The sequence below is a fragment of the Lagopus leucura genome, unplaced genomic scaffold (genome assembly GCF_019238085.1).
Source record: "Lagopus leucura isolate 7727_CA_CO unplaced genomic scaffold, USGS_WTPT01 Super-Scaffold_739, whole genome shotgun sequence".
Taxonomy (NCBI): domain Eukaryota; kingdom Metazoa; phylum Chordata; class Aves; order Galliformes; family Phasianidae; genus Lagopus; species Lagopus leucura.
In genome coordinates, this window is record NW_024962255.1 from 494,300 (window position 1) to 514,690 (window position 20,391).

The 20,391-nt window shown below is 42.5% G+C and overlaps 1 protein-coding gene across 3 annotated transcripts; it reads left to right on the plus strand.

Moving 5' to 3' along the window:
• The first annotated feature begins 4,005 nt into the window (after positions 1-4,005).
• On the plus strand, positions 4,006-20,240 carry ATAD1 (ATPase family AAA domain containing 1). Of its 3 annotated transcripts, none has more exons than XM_042862662.1 (11): positions 4,058-4,108; positions 4,446-4,663; positions 5,081-5,256; positions 6,524-6,622; positions 6,903-7,023; positions 8,832-9,032; positions 10,035-10,141; positions 12,855-12,944; positions 14,477-14,527; positions 18,384-18,520; positions 19,070-20,240. In XM_042862662.1, the coding sequence occupies exons 3-11, from the start codon at positions 5,095-5,097 to the stop codon at positions 19,188-19,190; spliced, it is 1,089 nt and encodes a 362-aa protein (XP_042718596.1). In that variant the 5' UTR covers positions 4,058-4,108; positions 4,446-4,663; positions 5,081-5,094; the 3' UTR covers positions 19,191-20,240. The 3 variants fall into 3 exon arrangements, with proteins under 3 accessions (XP_042718595.1, XP_042718596.1, XP_042718597.1); XM_042862663.1 differs by having other exon boundaries at positions 4,446-4,654; XM_042862661.1 differs by lacking the exon at positions 4,446-4,663 and having other exon boundaries at positions 4,006-4,108.
• The last annotated feature ends 151 nt before the right edge of the window (positions 20,241-20,391 follow it).

A 20,391-nucleotide genomic window follows, 5' to 3' on the forward strand; every position in this document is an offset into this window, starting at 1 on the left:
GTCTCAGAAGTGACTTTCTGCTCCTGCTTCTGTATTCTTTCTTTTCAATATACACTACCAGAATAGAGCATGGTGTTCTTGACAGTATCTTGCCCCCGGACACAAGGACACTGCTATTAACCCCTTCTAAACCCTGTTAGGAATGTTGCTCCCAAGATCTCTCATGGCCTTGTTTTCCCTGTCATGTTGGCAGCTATTTTGGGGCCAGCTACTGTGTGCAGTCAGACCATAATTTTCCTTTCCCAGACTTCAAAGAGGTTGGTTAGGGTCTACCTTTCTTAGCCATCTCTTCTGTATAAAATGTAGGGACTGCAGACAAAACTAGCTGGTGATAAATTCAGAACAACAAAGAGGTAATTGGTGTAATGATATAGAAATACAGAATTGCTTGGGTTGGAAGGGACCTTAAAGATTACCAGGTTCCAACCCCACTGCTGTGGGTTCATTGCTTCCAATTAGATCAGGCTGCCCAGGGCCTCAGCCTGACCTTGAATATCTCCAGGGATGGGGCATCCACAACTTCTCTGGGCAGTCTGTTCCAGGGCCTCACCACTGAGTACGTAATTTCCTCCCAGTGTTTTACCTAAATCTCCCCTCTCTTAGTTCGAAACCATGCCATCTTGTCCTATCCCTACATCCCCTGACAAAGAATTTGTCCTCAGCTTTCCTCTAGCCCATTTTTTTAGGTACTAGAAAGTCTCCCTGAAGCCTTCTCCTCTCCAGGCAGAACAACCCTAACTCTCTCAGCCTGTCTTCAAAGGAGAGGTGCACCAGCCCTCTGGACATCTTCACTGATGCTCCTCTAGACCTGCTCTAACAAATCCATGAAGTTAAATTGGAGAACTTTGGCACAAAATGCTATAGGTGCCAAAAGTTTTCATGGGTTTAAGGGGAGAGAGGAGAAATTCTTGAAAGAACTGGCTGCAAATGTAATCTCTGGTGCCTGAAGTCTTTGGTATACAAGTTGCTGAAGCCCAGCAGAGTTTTTGTGGAAAAAAAACTTTGCAGTTATCAAGAGTGTTTCCAAGCATCCCCTTTCCTCCTGTTTTGTTTTGTTTTGTTTCCCCATCACTCACCTTGGTCTTTCCATGTACTTTGCCTTGCTTTCCACTGATCTCCTTTCATACCTACACCATTTTGATGTTTTGTTGTTCACAGCCAACAATAACCCCTTCCTACTTCTAGCCACCACAGATGCTTTTGCTTTTAGCATGCCAGTTCTTTCCCATCTTGCTCCTGTTCACATCACTGAAGGAGACCTGATTGCCTGCAGCCACTGGACACTGAAGTTCACCAAAAATAATATTTATTGGCAAAGCACTCAGCAGTCAAAAGCAAAACAACCACTATGTGGCCTTTATCATAACCCCTCTGAGTTTTCAAACCATGCTAGGTCCCTATAGGTCCCACTAGGACCTCCTCGTGCCATATTGAGGAGCTACAATCTTCTGGAGATGAACCACGTCATCCATACTTTGGATTTGAAATGTTAGAATTTGAGCTCACATGTCCTCAGTGATGGCAAAGCAAAACTAGCAGTGAACAGTTCTGTGTAAACAGGGTAAAGTCCAGTGATGTAAGAGGTGCAGAGGCATTTGTCAGATTAGGTTTGAGAGCAAGTCCTAGTGTTGAGCCTTCAGCTCAAAACATAAAGGCTTTGAAAGTGTATTTAGTAGAGCAGAATGAATTCAGTATATCCCACTGCTTTTAAGAAATATTTGTTCAAGAAATAGTAATCTCTCCCTATTATGAGAAATTTTGGCCCAATTGATTCCATACAATATAAACCAAAAGCACTAACCTCACCTTCAACCTGATCCTGTTTGACTTCTGTAAAAAAAATTGTATCTCCTATTAAAAAAATTTAATGCACTTTTCAGCAGAGTATTTCTTTCAAGCGTTCATGCTACAGCTGTCGAATAGCAGTGAGAAAATGTTGGTTTCAAGTTTTTATTACATGCATGCGTGTTTGCATTTATCCTTAATTGCAACAAAACAGATGTCATTTTTTAAGAGTGGGAGAAAAAACAAGGGTCCTAAATATTTTCCTACAGCACCAGTGATTCAAACACAACAGCATTTTTCTAGTACATGAAATGCCCACAGTGAAACGATTGTTCTTTTCCTATTCAAGAAGGGCAATACAAGAACCTCTGTGAGCCTCAAGTTAATAACAGCTATCATCTTATTTACCATATATATATATAGTTATATATATATAGTTATTTACCATATATATATATATATATATATATATATATAGTGTATACATATCTACATCTTATTTACCATTAAAGACTGGAGAAGCGGCAGAAGCAAGAGGGCTTTCTGTAAATCAATTTAGATATGGACACATTTGTTTCCTGATTAAATACATTTCCTTTTTGGGAGATGTACTGCACATAGGACAACAAAAGGTAACCTCCAGTACTCCTGAAGAAGCTAAAGTTATTTCAAACTTTTTTTTTTTTTCTTCAGTGTAGGCCCAGGAAGTTGGAACCAAGCAAAAACTGCTGGCCTGGTATTCTGGTAAAATCCCAATCATTTTGAGAACTGGAGTATTTTTTGTGTGTGTGTGTGGATTTAATGATGAAAGCACCATGCATCACCGATGTGATGATGGATGGTTTCTATGGGGCAGGTCTGTTCCACCTGGGTCACTGCAGTGTGCTCAGGTATCAGCACTAAGCAGATGCACTGCAGGAAGGAAATTTTCTATCACATTCTTTATCTGAGAGGAGTTAAATAGGAGTAGCTGCTGCGGCCACGAGAAAGCTCAGTAGACTTGTTTGTAGGGTGTAGGTGAAGGAACTCCTGCATTTTTGTACAAGGGATGATGATTAAAAATGCCCTGTAGTGAAGATAAGATTGTATGAAATGCTAACAGCTCTTGAAAACCCAAGCAGGTTCCCAAGTGAGCTGGTGCAGTTTTGTTAGTGAGCCCTTGAACAATATATGAATCACAGGTAAGAATAAAAGTCATCAGGCTCTATCTCAGAAAAAGCCAGGAGTAGAAGGCATTGCTGCAAGAGCAGAAGGGTTGAAGACAACAAAAGGCAAGTTGATAAAACATCCAAGTGATCATATTCATTAGAAAGATCAATTGTTTTGGCCTTTATATGGACATTTTCCTGATAATACGTATTATTCTAAGTTATTATTTCAATACTGTGCAAGTTGAAAGTGGGAGTGCTTTCTTGTTATCTCTTATTAAAAGTACTGGTTTATTCTTAAATGTAGATCATTTTAGTCCTGGTGAATCCCTGTAGCACCCACAATCAGCCAGCTATGGCGAGCTTTGGGTCACTGGGCCTGTGTACCACCTCTGAGCGAAAGCACAGCTGCAGTTGTGCTCTGTGCTCCCCAACTGCACCCTGATGTGGGACCTTCCAAGGTCCCCTCCAAACAGTCCCTCCAATTTACAAAGACATCTCTTTGCTGTAGAAATGTTAGGAGTTCCACAGAGACTGCTCTAGCCACAGAGTGACTGAGAACAGTCTGGAAGCTGAACCACTCGTTAAACATGTGTTCTTGGTTAAATATCTTTTGGCCATTTCTTACTCTTTAATATGAACGCATCCATTTGTGGAGATTTATGTGTGTGTGTCATTGGTTGCACTTCAGCACACCACGGCCACAGACGGCCTCGGTGACGTGCTACCTGAGAGTTGCACAGACTAATAAATAGCGATAGAAGTGATGAACAGCCGTAAAAAGCTGAGAGTCTGGGGGCCGGGAAGTGCAGGAAGAACGGCGAGTTTCTCCAACGTACGGCGCGGTGCAGCTCAACCTCAGCCCCGCAGAGCACAGCCGCCCTCCTCCGCCGGTACCGCTACGTATCGCCATCCGCGCGCGGCACCCCGCACACCCGGCAGTCCTAGCGGGCAGGACGAGGCCCGCCCCGCGAGGAGAAGCCGGGCCGGCCGGAACCTTGGTGCGCGGCGGCGGCAGCCGGCCGGAGCGGGAAGTGGGCTTTCTCCGCTCCGAGCCGGGCCGCACCGCCGCCTCCTTCCGAGCCGCTCCCAGCGTGCTGCGGCTGCGCGTCGCTCGGAACGGCCCCGGGCCGGGTCAGCGAGCGGCCGGAGTGCGGCCGCACCGTCGGTACTCGGTACGCTCGGCGCTGCGGGAAGGCAGGGCGGGCGGCGCGGCCCTGAAGGCCGGGCCCAGCGCGCTGCCTGGGGGCGTCCTCGGGGCGGGAGGAGCCGGGCTGCGGGGAATCCGGGCGCGGTGCTGCGTGCGTCCCTGTGTGAGAGCGGGCCGCCAGCCCGGCGCGGATGGACGGGGTGTGCGGAGTGAGCCGTGCCCGGCGGTCAGCCGGGGCGGCTGGAGGTGGTGCTGCCCTTGCAGCGAGCTTCGGGGCAGGAAACCCACGGCTGGGTGAAAGTAGATGGAGGACGGAGGGGGCCCGATTTTTAGGGTTTGTTTTTTTTTTTCTGTGTTTGAAGGAGAATTTTCCCTCTCAGTTGCCCTCGCTTGAAGGTGCTGCACTTTCTGGCTTCAGCTCCGGCAGTAGCCGGCCCTTCCCCTGGGAGCTGTGTGCCAGTCCAGCCTGTTCCCTTGCCAAGGGATATTAATGCAAGCTGTGGATCTTTCTGCAGCGTGGCGTTTGGGCGACTTTCCCTGCGGCTTCCTCTTAGGAAACACAGCTGTCCGTGTAAGTGAGGTAATCACTACATCTCCGTGACATAGCATTCTTAGCTCGAAAAGACGTAACGTCTCAGTCTTAAAGGGAATGTGCATCTTGCACCGAGGTAGTCTGTCTTTGGAGGTATTACACGGCCAAAAGGAAGACAGATGTCTTAAGACTGAAGCTGGGACCATTTTGCTTCCCATCGGTCCAGCTAGGCCCCAGCTCATTGTTGCCCTTTGTTCTCTTCTTACCGAAAGTGGAAGTGAAACCATGCTGTCACTGCCTACAGCCCCGCGTGTCTCTGCTACCTTTTTTGTGCTGCTGTCAAGTTACTTCCTGGTAACTCCATGAACTTTGGGTTCGATATCTGCATGGAAACAGAAAGGTGTTTAAATGTAAAGTAGGTGTTTTCTTAGCTTTAACTTCTTTTCCTCTTTCCTTTGCATTTAGCATTGAGAGGCAGGATGGTCCACGCTGAAACGTTTTCACGCCCCCTGAGCCGGAATGAAGTGGTCGGATTGATTTTCCGTTTGACAATATTTGGTGCTGTAACATACTTCACCATTAAGTGGATGGTTGATGCCATCGACCCCACCAGAAAGCAAAAAGTAGAAGCTCAGAAACAGGTAGGATTTTATTCGCAAGTATTTTTGCAGAACACTGTTTCATTCATTACTGTTCAGGCAGAGAAATCTGAAAACTGGGCTAGGAATAGCCAATGAAGTAATTAAAGAGAGCTTGTGGGAGTGGAATAATAGAAAAACAGGAAGTGTATTTTAGTACAGGGTCTGAGCTGTTGTAACAAGTTAAAATCTCTAGCTCATAGTGGTGAAAGAGCTGTGTGGTATGATGGTGTGGTGGTCTCTAACTATCTGCAAGCGTGTGGTCCCAGTGTCTCTTCTGTTTCCGGCAGCTTTGCTAAGCAGCAGCACATTAAATAATGCTTTCGGTTGCTTGTTAAAGTCCTTGACCAGAAATAACTTAGTTCTCTACTGTTTTTTGGCAACTTGATGGCAGAGGCAGGGCTGGAGTAGCTCATAGCAAAGAGGAATGCTGCTGTCCAAGTGCTTTTTCAAGCGCAACTGTAGCTTGTCTCTTCCCCTGGTTGCAGTCAAAATGCCCTGGAAAGGGGAGGAAAAAGGGGAAGCCTTGTTCCTTATGATGGACTGGAATGATGTGCGCGTGGGTGTTAATGCTTTTAGAAAAGGTGTAGGTGCCTTTGTGTACCCGATGTTAAACATTTCCTTTGGAAAGTACTGAAGCAAATACTGCAATATTTATTTATCTACCTATCTATTTATTTATTTGTTAGGCCTGTCTCCACGTATTCAAACTATTCAAATTAGGTTTTAAGCAACCTAATTCTGATGGTTTTTTTTTTTTCCTTTTTCAAATGAAATCTTCAGTAAAAAAAATTGGTTCCCTTTAAAAATCAGCTTTCACAATCTGTGCTGGTGCCAGCTGTTATGTAAGAGGTTGCAATATCCCAAAAGCATGTCAGATCTAACCTCAAGTTTGAGCGTAAAGAGAAAACGAATTGCGAAAGTATGTTGCCACAACAAATGACTTCTTTTTAAAGTGGGAAAAAGAAAACAGTGAATGCTTAGAAAAAATATCTGGCTTTGGTGCATCGTTGGTTTTTTTTTTTTCCCTTTTCCTTGAAAATACATTGATTCCTCACAGATGCAGTAGTATTGTTTCACTGAAGTGACAGCATGTAATTTGGAAACAGCAGAATCCTTCTTCTAAAGGATTTGGGCACTTTTCAGATGTGATTTACTGAGAAGCTTGTATTTCTAACTTTCAGACTCCAAGTAGCAGTCCTTTAAAAATTAATTTTTGAATTAAGTTATCTACTTCCCTCTCTAATTTTCTTGGTGTTCTATGCCTTAGGCTGAAAAGCTAATGAAGCAAATTGGAGTGAAAAATGTCAAGCTTTCTGAATATGAAATGAGTATTGCTGCACATCTCGTCGACCCACTAAGCATGCATGTAAGAAATACTTTTCCATTTTATTCCTAGTAAAGCACTTCAGACATGGAAGATGTTAATTTTTTTTCTTTGGATGGCGTTATTTTGCATATGTATATGTCTATGGAAATACACGGAAGGTGATTCTGTGATTTGAAACTGTAGTAACATCATTAGGAATAGAACTTCTAATCTCTTGTTGGTTTTTTGTTTTCTGGAAGGCCCAACACTACTTAAATTTTTGGGTATGTTTTGTTGGTGGGGACTAAAATCACTTCTAATACTGTTTTTTCCACACCAGGTAACTTGGAATGATATTGCAGGCTTAGATGATATCATTACAGATTTGAAAGACACTGTCATCTTGCCCATCAAGAAGAAATACTTGTTTGAGAACTCCAGGCTCTTACAGCCACCAAAAGGTAGGAAGGATATGTTATGAATTTCTGTATTGATATTAAAAAACAAAAGCTACAAAAAAAAACCCACATTAGGATCACTTAGAAAGGAAGGAGAAAGTGGGCTGATAATTATCCAAAGTATAACTGGACTGATGCCAGGGAAAACCCTCTGGTTTTCCCTCTTCTATTGCCATGAAAGTAAATTCTAGTGAATGGCTCTTATTAATTATGAAGTGATAATTGCTTCTTAGTTATTGATGATGCATCTTAATGCATTAATCTATACAGTTTGCATTTTTAACCATCTAAATTATGGAAGCTTTGTCTTTTTTAGACCTCATTTTGTCCTTTGCTGTACAACTTTGTAGGCTTTATTAGTTTTTTTTTATAGTATCATGAAAACACAAGTCACAAATGTGAATACTGCGTTAAGCTGATCTTGTTCACAGCTCTCTGTTCTAATCCTAGAAATTGCAGTCATTAAAGACATCATTTTTATTTTGGAGATCCCTTGATTCTCTCTGGAGTTGAGCTGGACAATATTGAGGCAATTGAGTAGATCAGAACTATCTGTGCCAGAATGCAGCTGGTTGTATTTGCTGTATGCTTCTTGAAAACACACAGAATTTGAACATGTAGTGTTGAACATGTAGTGTTGAAGGAGGGAAGATTTAGGTTGGATGTTAGGGGGAAGTTCTTTACTAGGAGAGTGGTTAGGCCCTGGAACGGGCTGCCCAGGGAGGTTGTGGATGCCCCATCCTTGGACGTGTTTAAGGCCAGGTTGGACGGGGTCCTGGGCAACCTGATCTGAATGTCTATGTTTGGTGGCCCTGCTAGGCAGGGGGGTTGGAACTACATGATCCTTGAGTTCCCTTCCAACCCGGGTGATTCTGTGATTCTGTGAACAAAATGCCAAATTTTATTGTTAATACTCCTCCCAAAATTCTCTGGAAACCAATTGCTGCCTGTATCTGTGGCTGTCTTTTCTCAATTTTATGTACCAAGAGAAAGAAAATGAAACAGTTTTGTAACTGGTTCAGTTTTTTCAAGGCTATGCTCTCTTAAATCACAAATTGAAACTGTCTGGAAAATTGTTCTAATGATCTAATAAGTGGGAGGAGAATTATTCATCTTTCTTAAGCATACTTTCTGTATAGGGCAAGCTCCCTGTTTTCTTAGTGGCTTGCAGCAAGTGTTAATAGGAAGTCATCTTTTCAGAGTAGTTGTTTTTCTGATCATCGACTGTATAAACAGAAAAAAAACAAACTATTTCTCTGTTTTTACTGTTTTTTTGTTTTTTTTTTTTCTTATTTTCTTTACAACCGTGTTAGGAAAACATTGCTGTGATTTCTTTCAACACAGCAAGTTTAAAAATAATGAGAAGCATCACACTTCATTTGTGCATGATATGTTTAAAATGTTTGTGGGTTCCTTTTTGTTTTTAACCCCTCTGTACTAAGCTTTCTTAGTGAACTTGAAGCTACTAATGAGGCCTACCATAATGCTTGTAAGAAGTAGATTTTTAGTCTTGTAACATTTGCAGTCTGTGTATTTGCTAGTCTATGTAACATTTGCAGTCACAGTAATAAAGCACTCATCTTTCAGACTAATGTCTTCTTTCAATTTCACTATATATTTTTGTGTGTGTTCTTGGTTTTAATCTTACAATGAGGATATCTTAAATGTGTTTGATTTGATGGAACACTGTGCAACTTGGTTTCCTCTCTTAAAACTTGAATGAAATACAATCCCAGGCACTTTCATGTCTGTTGTGCCAAGAGTGTTTTCTGCATTGCAAGCAGGGAACATTAGCACCATGGCTTTTTCAGGAGTACTTCTCTATGGCCCTCCTGGTTGTGGCAAAACCTTGATCGCCAAAGCTACGGCAAAGGAAGCAGGTTGTCGATTTATTAACCTCCAGCCTTCAACGCTGACTGACAAATGGTATGGAGAGTCTCAGAAACTTGCTGCTGCTGTCTTCTCCCTTGCTATCAAGCTCCAGCCGTCCATCATTTTTATCGATGAAATAGGTAAAAATCTGTGCTCTTTGTAAGTAGCGGCGTGCCGTTGAACTGTGGGTTCAAGTTGAAGGTTATATTGATCTACTGCCAGCCTTTCCTTAGGAAGAATGGTAATGAGGCAAGATTTAGCAACACATATGGTATTGGAAAGTAATCCTGGCAAAGCAGGAAAAATCGCGTTTCTGTTTGTGTTAGTGCAGGAAATTACAACAAGTTGCTGCTTATTTTTTGCTGGGCTAATTAGGAAAGCCTTATGGGCAATAAAACATGGGATTAGAAAAGCTTGGGAATAGTAATTTAATAAGGCTAGTGAAATAGGATGGGAACGCCAGATAGGAAAGCAGAAAAAGTGCAGTTGTTCCACGCAGTTGGGCTTGCCGCTATCATGCTTAAGTTACTGTGAGCAGCTTTGAAACTGCTCTTTCTCCTAGCACTGGCACTTCACAGAGTGAATTGTGCAGTTTGTAGAAAGAGCATGACAAAGCTTTGTCCAGTTCATGTTTATGAAGGGTCTGCTTTCTTCAGATGTGTTTATTTCCTTCCTGTAAGTGTGAAAAGTGTGCCTTTTCCTACCTGGTGGATGTTGTTTAGGTGGCTTCTGAAAAAATCAGAGCTCTGCATAGCAAAGTGCATAGCCTGATTCATGCCAGTCCTGAAACTTGCTGTTCTCTTGTGCTTTGGGGTTTCCTAATGATTCCATCTCTACATAAGAAATTAAGGGGAAATTTAAATTTCCATGAATTGGGGAAAGTGAAAACCAGGAGCTAAGATCTGGGACAGTCTGATGTGGGAGTTACACATGTATGTAACATGTGATGTAACATAAAAGATACACTTAAAAATGTGCTAGGACTCCTCTGCTGTATTCTTCATTGTAAGAAATATTATTCATTTGTTGACAGCATTTATTTTAGAAATAGGACAGAGTATGCCATCAGCATACAAGAACTCTAACTGTAGTTTCAACGGCAGGATTGTAAGTCTGCTACTTTACTGAATCCTTTAATACAGATTCCTTCTTGCGAAGTCGTTCGAGCTCTGACCATGAAGCAACAGCTATGATGAAAGCTCAGTTCATGAGTCTGTGGGATGGCCTGGACACAGATTACAATTGCCAGGTAAGCAGAGAGAAAAGCAGTGGGATTCTGTCATCCCAGCTGTGGTGTGCTGGATCATTTGGGAAGGGGTAACAGATTGCATGTATTAACTGCAAAAAGAATTTCTCTACCTGTTCGTGAACACCCATGTGTTATGGGAATGAGATGAATTATATTAAGGAATTACTTTTCTTCTTCAGAATACTGTTTTTGTATGTGTTTTGTTTTTAATTTAGAGCTGCTACTTTCAGAAGTGTTGTAAGTTTCAGTAATGCAGCTTTAAAACTCAGGCTGCCAAAATTTGGAATTTTGAACTGTTTGGAAAAACAGGTTGCCAACGAAATTTTCGTTAGGCAAATAGAATCTTCGATTTCAGGAAAGATATGAAAAATGAGAGTATTCACCTCAGTTGCAGGTAGGTTATTTTCTTTCCAGAAGAGCATCAGACTAGCTCTAAGTAAGCATTAAACTGAAATTCTTAATCTTTGAGACATCAACTTCCCTAAATTTTTTGTGGTCAAAATAAATTCTGTTAAATGGAGATGTGGCTCCACCCCATGTTCTTCTGTGCTTTCCCCCCTTCCCATAATCTTTATGAAAACATTCTGATTCAGAGGAGGGGGAAAAAGTACAAAACCTGCTGATGCTTTATAAAGAACATGAATTGGATGCCACATAGAGGAGAGCCTGCTGCCGGGGTGTCACCTGAAGCAGTGATTTTAAGGTTTTAGAAAAGGATGGTTATTCTTTAAATACTGAATTTTCAGCCTCTTAGATTTGTATTTGACTGTGGAAGAATTCTGATTCTCAGCTCTCCATCAGTTTTTTCTTTACGAAATGGGCTCTTCCTGCTCTCTGGGTTGTGCTTACTGAAACCTGCTTTTCAGTGGATTTTTAAAACAGGTCCAAAGATGATGAATGTAGGTATTGCAGAGGCTTTAAGCAGAGTGTTTGCTTATCACTAATGGTACAAACACCTAAGTGTAAGCTAAGATCTTGCACGCACAAGTTCTGTGTAGTACATGAATGTTAGTTACCTGCTTTCCAATCTAGTGGCAACTTCCTGTAGCAAGTGAGGTTGTTCTGTGTAGTAAGACAATATGTGGCCTTACCCATCTCAAGCTCAGCATGTTGAGCCTGAGCAAGTTATTGTTGTCCCTTACTTGCTATGCCTTTGCATGACAGAGAGCCGTAGGGATAAAAATGCAGTGCAAACGATTGGTGACACTGGGATTGATTCAGGTTTCTCGGGAGTGTTTTCTTATGGTACAGTATTTCAGGCTCCTCCCTTTGACATTCCTGGGTTGTGGTTCTGATGTGTGGCTTTTCTGACAGCCAGCTCATGGGGCTCCTTTGTTCCATACCAGTGTTTACTTGGAAGGTTTGGGTTGCTTGTCTGATTTTCGTTAAACAAATTTCCTTTGAACAAGGATGAAATTTGGCTTTTATTACTGTACAAAAAATTGCCAGTGTTAGGAGGAAATTGTAAAATCACCATAATGAGCATTACTTGTTCCTTCGCTGATTGCATCTGAAAAGTATCTTCAGCTTTGGCTTGAACCTGCTGTCATCATGAGTCTGGCAGGGACTGAAGGCTCAGTGCCTGGGAAACGGGGCTGCTCTGCTCAAAGCTGCAAGTCCTGGCTGCTGCATTCATTCTTGGAGGGGCCTGTGTTTGACAAAGCCAGTTCTGGGAAAGCTCCTAGCCCTGATGCAGAGGGAAAACCACCTCGAGTGTAATGCTGGGCCCTGACAGACCCTCGGGAAGCACAGCAGGGATGCAGCGATGCCTCTTGCATCAGCAAGCATTGGGCACACAAGCAAGACCATGGAATTTACATGCACAACCCTTTCTAGACAGACCTGTAATTGAGATTTCCTGAGCCCCAGCTAAAAGTGAGCCTTGGGCTTTTTCTGTGAAGCAGTTTGCCACCGCATACTTAAGCCTCTAGGTGGCAGGGTGGCTCCGATGCAGAGGATGCAAGCAGGAGGTGCCAGGGCTCGTTGCGGAACAGTGACCCCAGACAAAGGAGCAGGAGGGTGTCAGGAAGCTCTATTGATAGGAAATTTACTTTCTGGACATTTTTCACTGTTGTGACTGGGTGTTTACGATGTACATAACTTAAAATAACAAATGAGAATACAAGATTGATGTCAATGGGAAGTAAATTTGTCCTTAAGCTAACAGCTGAAATCCAGTCAAATGAGTTAATGCTCTCCTTGTGTGGAACTTGGCTTATACACATCTACTGCACTGCTCCTTCAGTGTGCTATAAGTATACCACAGGTATACTGAAGGCATATGGGTTCTGCTTGATTTTTAATGCTTTCTAAATGTAAAAAGGAAACAACACTTCAGCGCTTTGTAAAAACTGCCCATTTAGTCTTTCCTAGAGAACTAATTGTCTTTTTTTTTTTTTTTTTTTTTTTTTAAACACTGCAAAAGAATGAAAAGATTTTTCATACCTGATCAACGTATCTTCTTTCAAGTCCCTTCCAGACCATTGCCTATAGTCGAAATTTCTGAGTTACTGCTCGGTGTTTGAACTTTCAATTCGGGATCAAGGGGTGTCAGACTGGCATAAAAATCTGTACCAAGAAGCCTCATGTAGTTTATTTAAATGTTGATGTTCTTGATAAAGAGTGGAAGAGTCACATTTTTTGTTCTGAAATTGCGGTATGGAAATGTTTTTAAAATTGGGTATCAGGCTACGTTGTTGTTTTGTGTATGCAGGTCATTGTGATGGGAGCCACCAACCGTCCTCAGGACCTTGACTCTGCAATCATGAGAAGGATGCCAACTCGCTTTCATATCAATCAACCCGTAAGTCCTGCCAGCTTTGCTGGAACAATGCCTGGGGGCTAGCAACAGGCAAGTGCTCTATCAGCCCCAAAAGACACGTATCTGGCTGATTTTTTCAAGGAGATAGAGATGGAGTACTGTTCTGGTCTGCTTTTAGTGTTTTTAGAAGCTTATAGAATTCTGCTTTTAGGGTGGAGTTTGCCAGAAAAACCTAGTTCCTTGGTTCTTTTACCTGAAAGAACTCCATCTGTCTGTCCTGAGAGTTTCCAGCCCATTTTTTTCATCTAGATGCTGTACTCAGTCACTCTTTCCTTGCTGTGGGATAAATAAATACAAAATAAACTAATTTTCTGCATTTTTATGAAGTTTAAGGAAGTCCTTGGCATAAGACCTGAGCACATCCCATCTCTGCTCACAGCAGTTGGCACTGGGCACTCTTCATGCTAGTATACCATGCTGTTTTCCAGTGCAGCTTTGCTGTTGAGGTTTTGCCTTCTTTCTGATAAGCTGTCTTCTCTACAGTGCAAGGTAACACAGTTACTGAATTCCGTGAGGGATTATCAGGCAGCTGCAGGTAGGGCATGAGCCAGAAGGTCTGTACCAGGAGCAGCATCTTAGAAAACAACTTATTAAACAAAGAACTTCAAAGGCAATGGTGCTGAGGTGAGAGGCAGCTTACTTCACAGGCTGCCTTTTCGGGAGATCTTAGTTCTAACTTGTAAACAACCACAAAAGGCACAAAATAATCTGCGTGCACTGCTTTATGGGACAGAGTGACAACCAGACTGGGGGTACATCAGTTTCTGGATATGTGATACGTAGACTTGAAGGAGAGAAGAGGGTATCAAAACCTACATTCTGATTAAGCCTTTCCATATTTGAGCACAGCAAGCAATGTGGGAAACTTTTAGCTTTTATTCTCCACAATTTACACCAAGTGGGCAGTAAGTTAAGGTCTGTGTCAACTAGGCCAGCAGTCACAATGTTACCCTCTCTATATATTTTGCTATTGCCATCCCTTCCAAGGTATTTCAGTAGCCTTGAGCACTTTATGATATCAGTACAAAAATGTCTTGTGTTGTTGTAAAAGGCTCAGTTGTGGTTGTCAGCATTCCTTTCTAAGAATGGTAATATGCTTAATTATCATTTTGTGCAGAAACTGAGAGACTGAAACAGTCCTATTCCCAGACCTATCTTATTGGAACTGGCCTTCTGTTAAAGATGATAGGAAATCCCTGGGGACAGGTGATTGTACTTAGGACAAAGTAAGACTAAACACAGTAGTGCATTTCTCTTTCTCTACAGTTAGTGTAAATGTGTATGCTCAAGTGTTCAACTGCGTGTGCTCCTGGAGTCAGAGTGCCCTAGATTTTGCTGAGTGGTTTCCCTAATTGCTGTCAGATAGGTTTCCTTCCTGTGTTTTTCATGTCTCCCATTTGAGGGATCAGATTTTGTCACTGAAATAGACCCAAAAGCCCACTTAGTGCAAGATTGATGTGGTGTTGTTTATGTTTATTTTTGTTTTCCAATAACTTTAATCTCTTTTGTTTAAGGCTCTGAAGCAAAGAGAAGCAATCTTGAAACTAATTCTGAAAAATGAAAATGTAAGTAGACTCCTCTTCATGGTTAATTTACTGTAAAACTGTTGTCATGAGCACATGCTCTGGAGTTGTTGCAAATACTTTGTAATTGATTTTCTTGAGATAAGGTAGAGATCTACCTGAGTATTCCTGCCTATAACTTAGGAATCTTTCATTCTCTTAAGTGTGGCGTCAGTTTGAAGCAGTAGACTTCCCTCTTGGTTTAAGTGCAAGCCAGTGAAGAAAATAACTTCTGTCCCCATTTTCTTTTCTTAAAACAAGATGTGTTCATCTCACTAACGATGCAGCTAAAGGTGAACCATGATTGGAAATAGCTTTGATCAGTGAAAGAAACACTGTGATTCGTAGTTCATACTTCCTTTTGGGAAAACTACTATGGGTGTTTTTAGAAATTATATTGTATATATTGAATATATTATTCCTGTCACATCTGGGTTGCACATGTGTATAACCAAGATGTTATAATTGCAATATAATCAAAAGAGTAAGGCAAAGCTGTATAACCAAGATGTTATAATTGCAATATAATCAAAAGAGTAAGGCAAACAAGGATCACAAAAGAGAATAAGTAGAAGAGCTTACCCTTGGGTTGAGCTCACTAGAAGATATCAAAGAGGAGGATCTCCAGAAGAGATCCTTCCCCTCTGGTAGCCAGCTCTTAAATAGGTCCAGGAGGGGTGGAGCCTGGCTCCACCCCTTCCGGTAGCACAGGTGAATTGCCTTCACCTGTGCTCCTCTGGCTGACTCATGGCTCACCTCAGGTGATCAATCAGAGGTTCAGGCCGTGACTCAGCAGTTCCCATACAACATGAAAAGAAAAGTAGCAGTGAGTGCATCTAGGAATCTTACAGAATTTAGGCTGCAGCATTAATTCTCATCAAGTTAATGTTGCAAGGGGTCTGTTCATGCATATTCTAAAAGAAAATCAGTTGGTTTTAATAACAAATGATATTTTTAAGAGGCTTCAAAGTTGCAGCTCGTCATCATGAATGGCAGATATTGAAGGGGCTGTTTTTCAGGTGGTCATTTGGGATCATTTGTGTTGGACTGGAAGGCAGTTGACAATAAATGCAAAAACTGAACTGATGCTAAAAGTCAAGGGAATTGTGGAGGAAAATCTGACCTATTTGCAGCAAACATCAAACAAACTAAACCTCTTGCAAACTGTGGTTCCAAATCATTACTCCTTTCAGGAGTTGTTAGGAAGATGTGCCAAATAACAGACCTTCAAGCAGGCTTCCCCAGTAACTGCAGGCAGCCTTTGCATGCAATCAGACTCGTGCAGATCCTTTGCCTGGGATGCTGGGCCTGTGAGTTCAAGCACCTTGCTCTTATGGCATTGAAGGGGAACCTCAAATAGCTTCTGAATGTGGCCTTGAAAGAGCATAAGGTGTATCAAGCACTTGGTAGGGAATCCCAGCTATGCAAATGATGCTTGCTGGGGCAGGGTTAGAAATCAGCCTGCACTGGTTATTCCATTGGAGGAGGAGGAGGATCTCTCAAGCCTAGCTTCTTTCCATCCAGGGAACAAGCTTTGGACAGCCCTTCACATGGCAGCTGTAAGCATGCTAGCTATTTTCCCTTCCTGTCTCAGAGTACTGTTTCATCTTCCTGACTTGAAGGGATATCCTTGTCAGTACCTGCAGCACAGCATCCCCGTTTCCAGGTTCTTCTTAGCCAGCTACACTGCTGCATCCAGTTGTTGATGGCCAAACTGAGTGGCTCCTCCAGCTGAGCCCTGTGGGCTTCCATATTTGTGTGTAGGGCCATGCTTAAAGCAGAGCACTGAGAGACAGCTAGGCTTTGCTTTTACTACCATGCAGCCAGTTCTGTGAAATTATCTCCCTCTTGGAAATCACTCCTTAATCTCAGTCTTTTGGTTAGACTGCTTTGGCCTTAACACCTTAGAATCATAGAATGGCTTGGGTTAGAAGGGACCTCAGAGGTCATCCAATTCCAACCTCCCTGCCATAGACACCAGATCAAGTACTGGATCAGGCTGCCTAGGGCCCCATCCAACCCGGCCTTAAACACCTCCAGGTACAGGGCACCCACAGCCTCTCTGGGCAGCTGTTCCATCACCTCACCACTCTCATAGTAAAGAACTTCCCCCTGACATCTAATGTGAATCTCTTTTTCTTTAAAATCCCCTCATCCTATCACTATGTACCTGTGTAAAAACTTGATTTTGCGTTTAGAAACGCAAGTTTCTACATTCCTTTTAAATTTTGGAAGGCTGCAATAAAGTCTTTCCACAGTCTTCTCTTCTCCAGGCTGAAAAAGCCCATTTCTTACAGCCTGTTTTCATAGGAGAGATGCTCCAGCCCTCTGATCATTTCTGTGGCCCTCCTCTGGACCCTCTCCAACACAAGAGAGATGGAGCTTTTGCGGTGTCCCATACCTGGATGCAGTACTCCAGGTGGGACTTTATGAGGGCAGAGTAGAGAGGGACAGTCACCTCCCTGTCCCTGTTGGCCCCCCCTCTTCTGATGGAGCCTAGGGTACCAGTGGCCTTTTGAGCTGCAGGAGCATACTGCTGGCTCATGCTCAGTTTGTCATCAACCAGAACCCCTAAGTCCTTCTCCGCAGGGCTATTCTTAAGGAGTTCTTTTCCCAGTCTCTGTACATATCTGGGATTCCCTTAAAACCAAGTGCAAAACGTTGCACTTTGCTTTGTTGAACCTCATTAATTTATCAAGGGTCCACCTTTCAAGTTGATCGGAGTCCCTCTGGATGGCATTCACTCCTGCTGTATCAACAGCACCCTTCAGCTCAATGTTATCAGCAAACTTGCTGAGGGTTCACTCAATCCCATCATCTATGTCACTGGTAAAGATGTTAAAGAATACTGGTCCCAAGACAGACCCCTGAGGATCACTGCTTATTATCGGTCTCCACCTGGGCATAGAACCATTGAACACAGCCCTCTGGCTGCAACCTTCCAACCAATTCCTTATCCACAGAGTAGTCCACCCTTCAAAACCGTACTTCTCCAATTTAGAGGTAAGGATGTGGTGGGGGACCATGTCAAAGGCCTTGCAGAAGTCCAGGCAGATGGCATCAATTGCCTTTGTCCACTCCATCACTCCATCACTCCAGCTTCTTGAAAGGAAAATGTGTCTTGAGTGGAAAATCTGCTGGAAGGAGCTGTAAACTGGGTGAATAAATATGAGGTCTTGACCAGAATGAGTCCAGTCTGATCCAGTGCATGGGATTAGAGATGTTCTTTTGCCTCTAAGTTCCCTCTTTCATGGTTGTGTAAAATAGGATTAGTTGTTCATTAACTCGACCAACAGCTTTTGAAGTTCTTACTCTGCATTGAGAGCTGGCAACAGCAAAAGGTAAACTTTTTCCTGCCTTGCTGTATTACTGGTCAAAGCAAGTGCTTATGTAAATAAAATGTTGTCTCTTGAATAATGTTAAAAACAAACTAAAAAAGGCTGTGGCTAAGAAGGGGGATCCATTGGGTGGCGTTCATTTTGAGTTGCAAGGAACTTGTGAGGGTGTTGGGGAAACCAAGTTGTTATTTCTATGATACTGTTTTCCAGCCATCAGGCTTCCGAAACTGCTCAGGAACCTTGTCAGTAACAGGTGGTAGCAGTGTGATGATTCACATGTGGTTGCTTGTTCATGCTTAAGAGATTTATCGGATGAAACATCACTTTCATTTAATGAAATTGGTTACCTGGGAAAGTTCAGACTTTATCAAATAATTTTCTTTTTAGTTCTCAAAAAGGCAAGATGGAAAAACCCCCGCCTTAGGGTAGGTAAAAATACTTGGAGGCAACCATTTATTGTACTTGTAGAACAAAGTGAAGTTTTCAGGATCTCCATGCTCTTTTCTCTTGTTTCTGGACAGGTGGACAGACATGTAGATCTCCTCCAGGTTGCCAAAGAGACTGATGGATTCTCAGGAAGCGATCTGAAAGAAATGTGCCGGGATGCAGCGCTCCTCTGCGTCAGGGAATATGTTAATTCTGCCTGCGAAGAAGAGAAGTAGGTGCCTTTATTCTGTTACAGTAGCGAAGCAGCAAGTGGGAAGGCTCTTGGTGCTACATATCGAGCAGTTATTAGGTTTTGTTTTCTGATATAACTGGCAAATTATAGCAATTTTGTCAAACCTCTCCCTGATTGACAGAAAACAGGAGGTCCTCTCCTTCTTGACAAACTGCCACCATACGACCAAAAAAACTAAATAAGTTATCTTATTCTTTTTGACCATCAAAATAGAACTGTTTGTTCCAAGGCGTCGAGCTTGAGCTGGCAAAAACCAGCAAGAGTAACACTTCTTCACTGTGTGTGCTACCAGTTTGAAACGCTGGTGACACAATGCTCTTGTGCACACGGAACTGTACTCTGTTATGTTCCTCTGTTTATCTCCATGCTTGCAGGTAGACAGCATGCACAGACAGAAGCACATTCTAAGGGTAGTGCTGGGTCAGAGTCAGAGCTGCTGTTCTCAGAGATTACTTCTCTTTATTTGAATTGGTGCCATGCGTCACCCAAATGACTCTCTTGGTTTTATTTTCTTTCTCTATCCTGAAGCCGTGATGAAGATGAAATTCGGCCTGTGCAGCAGCAGGATCTCCTCAGGGCAATTGAGAAGATGAGGAAATCAAAGAAGGCCACGCTTCACAATGACCTGATGCATGTCATTATAGATTAAGGCTAAGGAGTGTGCTTGCTGTTTCTGATGTGATTTATATTCTGTAATCAGTTAGCGAAAGCAATGGAAGGGGCTGGGAGTGGGGACACTCCTTGAACGAGGGAGTTCTGTTTCTGGAATTGTTTTTATACAGCAAATGCTAAGTTATTGAAATTTTTGTCATGCACAACTAGAAATGTAACAGTAGATCACGAAGTGGAACAATTACAGCTCAGACCAAGAGCAACTGCCTGTGTCTTGTCCCTTATGGATGCACTGCGAAGCCTTAAAGCAGGTTCTGGTGTGGTGTGAGGGCAGCGGCTGCCTGCTGCCAGCTGTGTGCATACATACAGGTGTGTGTATGCATTACGTGTATATATCCACGCGTTGTTTTTATATGTAGGCATAATATGTAGATAACTTGAGTATGGGAAATCTTTTCTACTTCCTGAATGAAACCAAATCAGAAGATGTATAGATTCATCGATACTCAGCTCACACTTCTTCCTTTGAGCAGCAAGTAGAAATTCTGCTTCTAGAATAACTTTGAGGGAAAATTGAAAATGTTACTGATACTTTTTTTTTTTTTTCACATCACCACTTGAAATCTGGTGCCATTGAGTAAAGATAGTAACTACTGTAAAAATGTTTGAATGCTTTTTCTTTTGTATGAATTCTGCTTCTGGAGACATTTTAATGCTGTTCTTATTTTTCCCCTCCAATGTGATTTAATTAAGGGTGAAGTCTACTTAACTGCTTTTTCCTTAAGCCCCACCTTTTCGAGTTTCTTGAGGCTGTGCTTTCTGCTGTGTTACGTGTCACAGTGGGGGCCTACTGCTGTTTCATCTCTGGAAGAGGCACTGCTGCACTGCCCCATTGTGCCATGGCGAGTGGAGGTGTCCTATGGTGCTCTGCTGTGTCACCTGCTCTGCTGTGCAAAACTGAAGGCAATGAGGAGGCAACTTCAGGTTTATAAATATGATTTAGTGATGTTCTGCTGTACCTGTTGGTAACAGTTTGGTAAATTCATGTAACACTGTGTAATGATAAAGGCAAAGGGTTAAAATGTAAGTGGTAAAGTTATTGTCAGCAGGTTTTCAGTAGTTTAATTTTTCGTAATAATTGTGAATTGTGCACTAACTTGACACAGACACATCATCACAGCTGTCCGACCCAAGGGTCAGTGCACTGTCACAGCTCTGCTGGCTGTGGAGAGGTAAGC